This window comes from Natator depressus, chromosome 13 (assembly GCF_965152275.1).
Source record: "Natator depressus isolate rNatDep1 chromosome 13, rNatDep2.hap1, whole genome shotgun sequence".
Lineage (NCBI taxonomy): Eukaryota > Metazoa > Chordata > Testudines > Cheloniidae > Natator > Natator depressus.
The window spans coordinates 4,190,203-4,199,251 of record NC_134246.1 but is presented as its reverse complement, the minus strand read 5'-3'; the positions used below and the strand labels follow the sequence as shown (position 1 = coordinate 4,199,251).

Sequence of the window (9,049 nt, the reverse complement as noted above, 5' to 3'; positions counted from 1 at the left end):
GACAAACCCAGCATTGACTCCTGTGTCCCTGAGTGACACCCAGAGCCAAGGATAGAGGGAAGCTGATAGCTGAAGTGACCCGCCCTGGTTTTCACCAAAATCAGACTGTCTTTTCTGCAGTGCTGAAATGTGTTTGGGACTCAGTTCCCAGCCTAGTAGATAAACACACAGAGGCACAACCCACTGAGTCTCCAAGGCAGAGTGACAGGCCATGGGGCTCCCATGGTTCTTCCCACCAGCTGATCTGTGAACCACTATGGTATCACCTGGGTGGCGATAGACTCTCTGGATGGAGAGAACTGCCATGGTGATAACTGGGAAAAGGGAACAAAAGCAGGGTGTAGTGGCCTTATTTCTTTATAGCAGGTCAATGTAATCAGCTTGGGCCTTCTGAACACCTTCAGGACTGAGCAAGTACTCACTCCCCCCTCTCCCCACTCAGGAAAGCTCAGCTCAGACAGCATCTGTTTTTTTGGGAGAACTGCTGCTTTTCACTCCAGTTTCACAGCTGGGTTGCCCAAGACCAGAGGAGATGGCCCAGCTCATCCCGGTTTCAACGCACTGAGTGCTGGCTCAGACATAATGACAACCAGTACATCACATCAACAACTTTCCTTGAAGACTAAAACTCAGTCATTTTCTTGTGTGTCTCTGCTTTCTTCTGCTCCTGCTGCAGGCTGGCTTCCTGGGCCCGCAGCTGCCCCAGCTGTCTGTGAGCACCAGCTAGTTTCTCCTGCAGCTGGGCTGTGGCAATACTGTGCCTGAAAGCAGAAGACAGGCACATTAAGGATATCTCGCATGTTAAGAACAAAGGTTCCTCATTAACATCTCCATTTTACTGCTAGGAATCCCAGTCTCAGCAGTGGGGTGGATGTAAATGACCTGCTGGGAGCCATGAAGTGTCAGATATCAAGCAAAACATGAGCCAGAGAACTGTGATTGTTCTTGCCAGAGTACTACTCATAGAAATACTACAAGGATGGCCCCGATCAGTGTAAAAAAACAAAGAGAAAATTCTGCAGGGCTCTGGAGGGTTCTCCTCCTTCCCCAATTTGGATTCTGGCCCAGGGGTCCTTGCCTTCTTAAGGCAGCAATCAGACACACAATCTGGTCCAAGTCATGGTTTGGAAGCTTTTGCCTACCACTTTATTCTAGGCCTCCTCCCATGCCAGTGGGTAGAGTAGGAACAGTGACAAACACCTTAGTATAAGTTCAGCTCTTCTCCTACAGAGAGCCACCTCAAGAGGTCATCTAGTCCCCTGCACTCACGGCAGGATTAGGTATTTTCTATCTAGACCATCCCTGAGTACCCATTCTGAGTCCTCTTCAAAACTCTTACTTTTTAATGTAACATAATCCAACTCTTCACCTTTAGCTCCCATGACCTGCATGATCCACCCAAAGCCTAAGTAACAGGCAACCCAAAATCATTCTGGAACCCCAACAGGGGGTTTCCCCATACCGTCCAACATTGCGTGCCAGGGCCTCCTGGATTCCCTTGATGGTCTTCTGCGTTTGGTCAATCTTCTCCATTGTCTGGAAGAGGCGGACACTGAGGGCCTTCTTGGTGCTCTTACTGGCATGGTAGATCTCCTTGTTGTTTCTCTCCACTGGTGTCATCCCTCCATCCTGCTCCCCAGAGCCCTTCCCCTGAAGCTTCTCATTCAGAAAGTCAAAGACATTGCGAGAGGTCTTGCGGCTCCCTGCAGAGGGACGGCCAACATGGTTTGCCTTCACTCGCCGTTTCCTTGACTTAGCTGGATCCAGCTTCTTCTTCTGAAGGATCTCGGCACATTGGTCAAGGGACTTCCCTTTAGGCAGCACTATGGCTTGCACTGGCTCCACTCGGCCCTCAGCATTCTTCCCCAAACCTGAGGGAGGAAGAAGGGCACAAGATAGAAGCCAAATGCTAACAGTGGAGTCTCTTCATCCACCAATGATTCCTCCCATCCACCTCTGCACAGCCACCAGGCTCAGAACAACAGAAAACAGTCTGTTGGGACTCAGTGCCGTTACCCTTGACGTCAACGGGAGCAGTGTTGGACTACATACTTGATGGTAACAAGAGATAAGATGCACCTTCCCCCATACACACACGATTCACACTGTTACGCACACATGAGCCTCAATGATACAGAACAGGGTCATGCAGCTGAGGTGTTGCAGCGAAGCCACACTTGGATTTGCATTGTCACCTCCTTGAGCAGAGAAGACACTCCCCTTCAAAAGCAGGTTCACAGTCTCTCCACAAGAACAGGAGGCAAGCATGGGCAGCAGGCTGGCTTCCCAAGCCCACTGGGCTTAGCAGAACTTCCGTACAAGTTGTCTGAAATCAGAAGCTGGCTTTGAAGTCTGTGTTTGGGGCTAGAAGTCCCTGAGCCAGATCCCCCATTACCTAATGCCCTACAGGACAGCTGAATAGCTAAAGCTCTGCTCTAACAGCTTTAATCATTTGGCCATTGCTTTAAAATCCCCCCCACCGATGTATCACTGAACATGAACGTCAACAAGCACACACCTGCATCCCCCCAAACATCGATATTAAAACTTTATCCCTTAACTGTACTAGGTCATATTTCAGCACCACCACAAGTGTAAGCCTGCATTTAGAATTGAATGCATACCCCATTTTGGGCCTGATCCAAGCAATGCTGATTAGACTTACTGTCAATGGACAGAGGATTTAGTGTCATCCCATTCCCCCACTCTGCAGGAACAAGCCCCTGGTCCCTTTGTGAGGCTGGGATTAAGCAGCAGGCAACACATGCAGGCTTCTTGTCCTGCGGGTATTTTATTCTTCTGCCCTTACCTTTTCCAAACTCATATCCCATTTGAGCGAGTAGTTTGGAGCCGATGCCACGAGTATGGGCCTCCCAGCCACCAAAGGAGGAGCTGCAAGCTGGAGCCCCTTCCCCGTTCTCCAAGGGTTCCGAATCGATCACTGTAGCACAAAAAGGAGATTGATCAGTAAGGCTGAGGAAGCAAAGCACCAAGTGAAAACCTCAACAGGTATGAAGCTGTGAGCAATGTTGCAAAAACCAGCAACCTCTCCCTCCACACAAGCACTCAGCAACTTCACAGCCTCTTCTTCAGACCCCCAGAGTACAATCAGTTCTGCCCCCGCCCATTCCTACTGAGCAGCCACTCCCTAATGCATCAGCCCAGGTGAGGAGCATGAGGAGTAAGCAGGGTTTTAAATGCTGGGGTTCATGCGGAGATCCCTATTTACTATACACAGCAACCCCTAAGTCAAGCAGAATCATCCAGCAGTGTTAGTGGATCCTTTCCATGCTCCTGGGGTCTGGCTAGATTTCACAGCTTCATCAGGACAGAATTCAGCATGCCGAAGAACATCATTCTGTGCCTCCATCGTACTTTTAACAGGTTCAATGGCACGGAGGAGCCTTTTCTCTATTTACCTAAAATTAAGGATCCCAGGACACTCCCTGTTTGTTTCTACGATGTGGTTAGGGCACTAACCTAGGACTAGGGAGAGCCAGATCCCTGCTCTGCCAGACTCCCAGTGTGACCTTCAGCAAGTCACCTAGGGAACCGAGGCACGCAGAGGCACCTGTACAGTGGCGATAACAGCACTGCCCTGCCTCACAGGAGAAGTGCATTAAAGATTTCAAGGCGCTCAGGTATTACAGTGATGGGTGCCATGTAAATATGTAAGACAGATGTCCTGGTGTCCTAGCAACGTCCTTTGGAAATTTGAAGTCTCCTTGTTTTTCATTTCATTTTCAAAATTTTTTTAGTAAATAATTAATTAGCTCGACCAGAGTCACACAGCAAAACCGCACCACCACCATAGGGGTTCCTACTCCCAAACCCCATTTCACTCCGGTATGCTCTCTAGTCCCATTGGGGGTGAACTATGTTTCTTTTTCATTTAAGCTATTTATCTGCATCAGCTTAGTGAAAACCATTAGCATGAAACATCACAGAGATTTTAACTGGAGACAGTGATATGCATGATACTTAATGTCCTTTCATCTCCTCCTGCAGCAGAACAAGAGGTAAAAAACATTGTCAAAGTTCTGACAAGTCGGGCAACGGTCGAAGACGTCCTGAATTAAATAGCAGACCTTCATCACGGACAATTGCAGTTCACTCTCTGCCTTGTCTACCTTTAGCATAGCCAGAGTCATCTACATTGTCTTCCTCAGACTCGGGAGAGGAAGAGTCTTCCTCGCTTCGCAGTGGTGGCATGATGCCATCTCCCTCCACGACAGCCTCCTTCAGCAGCAATGACTCAAACTTTACCGTGTAGTAACCACTGTCAACATCTGTGGGAGGAAAAGCAATGGACCACATGAGCAAATCTCCACGAAATTACTCCTGGGGGAATTCTGCGCATCTGCGGACATGCAGAGTTAATCTGTCTCATATAATTTTGTATTTTCCCCCATAAAAAACATTTTGCCTCAGAAGTGCTGCAGTTCTGCCTTTTGCCCACCAGAGGCTGCTGTGGCGCCATAACAGCCAGCTGCGGTCATGCTGGCTGTTCTAGCACCACAGCGACCTCTGGTGGGCAACAGGCAGAACTGTGGCACTACTTAGGCAAAATGTATTTTATGCAGGAAAATACAAAATTCTATGCCCAGTGTTGCAGAATTCCCCCAGGAATAGAGTTCATCACAGCACCCTGCCCATGGAGCCAGGTTAGGACAGAGTGGGGCACACAAGGCTGCTGGGGGTTCAGAATGGCTAGTGGGGGGGACAGATTGGAGCATGGGCTCAGGAGCTAGTGGGGTGACAGCGTTGAGACAGACTGCAGAGACCCATGAGGAGGAGAGGTGTGGGAATAGGGGCAAAAGTGCCTGACTGACAGAGAGGCTTGGGGTCAGACAGGGTCTGCATGGGGGAGGCTTCCCAACATCCTAACAATCCCCCCCAACCCCAAAGAAAAACCTCCCCCACCCACACCCAAACCCAACAGGCTCATTCCTAGGCTCCTTCCCTCTCCCTCAGCTCTTCCGTTACCCCTGACCCCCCAAAGCCTTTGCACTGCTTCTGAAAAGTGCAGGAAATACAGTTCTGTATTGTAATTTAAACGAATGACACAAAGTTCTGTATTAATATGCCTAGTAAGGAATCTATTTGTCAAAAAAAATTACCAAAATTTTTTTTTGGTCTGTATTGTTACAGACATACTTGCTGACAGATATTTTGAAATAAATTACCAAAATAATTGTAACTGGCATGATTATGTTATGCTATTTTGACAATATGTAGAATTTTCAAATATGTGCAGAATTTTTAATTTTTGGTGCAGAAGTCTCCCAGGAGTACAAAATGTAACTAGAGGACCATGTTCATCCCATCTTAGCTAATCACACTGACTTCAATGGAATGACACCCATGATGAGTTTGGTTCAGGAACATGGATTTAAAAGTCTCCTCTTGGCTTTTTCTGCTTCATCTATTTTGGGTTTTCTGTTAGAAGGTGGATCTATCATCACCCACTGCTACCATCAGATACTGCCACATGGTACAAACATAGAGCTAGTGTCATAATAAACAGTACTAGGGTCATCACTTATCTTCAGTTTCTAATGGTACCAGTGTGTTTTACAGCATCTAAGCACATGACTCAGAGTTTGTTCTTACAGGGGAAGGACGACACATTTGGAGAAATATGAGAAATGCTACTTCACAGAGCTTTGAGATGAAGTGTGAGGAACAAATCCAACCTCCACACACACACAGTGAAGCACCAGTCTAACACTCCTCTCAGTGACTGGTGTGCAGGTGAAGTTCTCTGGCTTTGTTTAAACTGGAACTGGATTAAAACAGAGCCAGTGGTTCCAAGTATCGAATTTCGGTATTTGACAAGATATCAGGAATGATACTTGGACAAAGCTGAACAGGGGGTAGGAAAATAAAGGACAATTTACTGAATGTCTAGTTGTTTGTATTGATTTTTTCATTCTCTCTTTCATTTCTATGTCCTCTGCTCTGCTACTATTCTCTTCTCCCAAGTCTCCCAAACTTTCCCTGTAGATCCCTCCCACCACTTTTATGCCCTCCGATCCCTAAATCCTTCTCTGGTTCCCCTTTCTTAAAGATCATCTGCCTTTGAGGATCTCAAAGCACTTTACAAACATTAATGAATTAAGCATCACAACATCTGAGATCCCCCATAAGCCACCCCCAAAGTCTGTGGCAGAGAACTCAGTTGTCTCGGACTCCCAGTCCTGGGCTTTAGCCTACAAGACCATCCTTTGCTCTGTTTTGTCTTAGGAGTTTAGTTAGAATGAAGATTGACATACTTCTGTTCACCTTTCAACACCCACTCAGATAAAACAAGACTCACCAGTGATTTTTGCAGCATACCATATTCCATCATGGTGCTTTGCCAAGCAAGCCGAGCCCACTTCTAGAGAGCTGAGATTGGGCTCCTGAAATGGATGAAGCTCGTCCACAGATACCACTTGCCCATGGGAAAACCTGCAGGGGATATAGGGAGAAGCAATCAGATCTGCCCTTGTTCGAAGGGGATTCTAGAAAAAGTTTCCTTCCCTTATGGAATTATGGGCAAATTGTCTGCATTGTTCTTACCAATAACTGTGAAGATCTCACCACTAGAATAGTTTCAACTGCATAACTTATTCTTCACTATGTCTTAAAAAGAGACTGTTTTATAGCATTATTGTGTTCTATTAAACAAGTGTCATATTTGACCCCAGAAGCGGCTGCATTTCACGGGCCAGTGACAAATCCATTAAAAAAAATGACAAGGCTCACATCTTTTAGGATAAGATACACTAGCTAAATGCAAAGTTCTTATTAAGATGTGCTGTTTTCCCTACAGTAGATTTTATTTTTTCCCTCTTTAGCCAATATTCATTTAGCTACCCAATATATTAGAACTAATCCTTGTACTTTTCCCTCTAAGGATTTTCCATTTTCTCCACGGATTAGCTGAAGGAGTGTATGCCCACTGACAAAGCACAGTAAAATGACAACACTTTAAACAAATAGAAAGTTGTTCGGCAAAGTTGCAGCTGATTTAAAAACCAAGTAAGGTGAGATATTTACAAGTGAGCAGTTGTTCCCACGGGCTGACACTGCCACTAATTGCCCTCTTGCTACACAATGGAGATAAGCTTTTTTACCGACAATTCTCTTTAAATCTGCATTTGCCATCCAAGAAGAATGGACATGGCTTCAAGGACTTGTGAGTTGGGTAGAGATACAGCACTCTGACTCCTGCACTGCCATCTTCCAAACACTCTGTCCCCACAATCATGGCATTATGGTACTCCAGGGTACCCCATGGACTGTAGTACGGGGCTTTAACCTTCATCCCACTCACTTCCTCCTCCTCTTCCTCAGATGCTTCTTCCTCTTCACTGTACTTTGATTCATTTTCCCCATCTGCCTCTCCATCTTGCTTTGGAGAGGCCTCATCTTCAGGACTCAATGGCTTGAGTTCAGCAATAGCTTCCTTAAAAGCAGCATACTCCTCATCATTGCCGGACCTGCCTGAATTACTGTCCTGTTTTAGGTGACCTGCTGGAGAAATGAAGGGTGCATCTGTGTCTAAAGTGGCCAGTAGTTTACTCTTTTTCACTGACACCAGGCTGGATTCAGTCAGTTCTATCAATTGTTTCAAATCCTCCTGCAGTTGGATCAAGTCAGACTGCTGTGATGGATCCAGTCCCGCCTCTAAAGCCAGTTCCACTTGCTGCAATTGTGCTTTATAGGTTTGAATTGCTGTTTCCAGACTCTCCTCATCCATTGTTATCATGCAGAAAGCTGTTTTGTTGATTCCTTTCTGGGAATTCAGTACATACTCAAGTAATTTACTAGACAGTGATGTGAAACATTGAATCTTTGTCCCAACTAGCTGTCAATCTTCTTGGTGGTCCTGTGTTTTCTTCCCTTCGGTGCAACCAAATGAAGATCACTGCAGTGAACAAATATTATAAAGCTGTGTTAGAGAAAGGGTTCACAAGGAAGGTAGCCATCCTAAATTGAACAAGGCATCTTTAATGCAGACAGCTACCACCATGTGGCATTATACCCACCTAGCACGAGTCATGTACATTCAACCTGACACATCGCATTTGCAAAACAGAGAATTAAAGTGCAAACTATTAAGCTTTTAACTTAGCTCAGCGAATTCAAGAATGATATGTTATCCTCTCTTCATAACTATTGCATTGCTTCTCTGTCCCTTTAAACCTCCAGCCCCATGACATAACACCATCACTGCCTACCTCCTCTTTAATCCTATCTTTCCGCACACTTTGCCTCGCACTCAGTGGCATGCAGCATCTCACCTGCTATGGAACCGGGGGCAAAACCACCTGTGCTGCTCTCAACCTGCACCTTTCCAACGCCTCCCACGCTCCGCAGGCCCCATCAGGAGCCCCACACTGCTTCCTATTCATTGGGGCACAGAGTCTACCCTACCAGCTAGGTGAGGCGCTTAAAATCCCTCTCCCTCATTGCCTCCCACTCACTGGGGTAGAAAACAGGGGGAACAATTGCCAGTACTCCCTAAGGGGACCCAGCACTCCCCAACCATGGAGACCCCAGGGGAAGGGTTACTTCCACCCCTCCCACTGAGCCCCAGGGGAGGGGGTTACTCCCAAACCCTCCCAAGGGGGCCCAGCCCCTCCCCAGCCATGGATACCCCCACCCTGATGGAGCCCCCCGGGGGGGGGGAGGGGTTACTCCCAACCCTCCCAAGGGGGCCCAGCCCCTCCCCAGCCATGGATACCCCCACGCTGATGGAGCCCCCCGGGGGGGGAGGGGTTACTCCCAACCCTCCCAAGGGGGCCCAGCCCTTCCCGAGCCATAGAGCCCCACCCCCAAGACCCCACTCACCTCAGGCCTCCGCCTCCCGCTCAGCCACCGCCACGACACCCTCCATTGCCAGGGTTTCCGCCTCCCCGCACCGAGTCCGAACGATAGATACCGCCCGACTTCCGGCTAGAGCTGACTTCCGCCTCGGCCGCCATCTTGGGCGGGAGGGGGACGAGTCCTCCAGCTCCGCCTCCTATAGGATTTCCGGCTGGCCGAGGCAGGGACGCCT

At 47.8% G+C, this 9,049-nt stretch overlaps 1 protein-coding gene across 1 annotated transcript; it reads right to left on the bottom strand.

The window, feature by feature from the left end:
- Window positions 1-418: 418 nt before the first annotated feature.
- Window positions 419-8,933, bottom strand: ZGPAT (zinc finger CCCH-type and G-patch domain containing). The gene is made up of 7 exons (XM_074969588.1): window positions 8,842-8,933; window positions 7,122-7,915; window positions 6,320-6,453; window positions 4,131-4,289; window positions 2,810-2,941; window positions 1,463-1,871; window positions 419-761 (listed from the first exon to the last, which is right to left on the bottom strand). Exons 2-7 carry the CDS (start codon window positions 7,754-7,756, stop codon window positions 623-625), a joined length of 1,608 nt encoding a protein of 535 aa, XP_074825689.1. The 5' UTR covers window positions 7,757-7,915; window positions 8,842-8,933; the 3' UTR covers window positions 419-622.
- Between the last annotated feature and the right edge of the window lie 116 nt (window positions 8,934-9,049).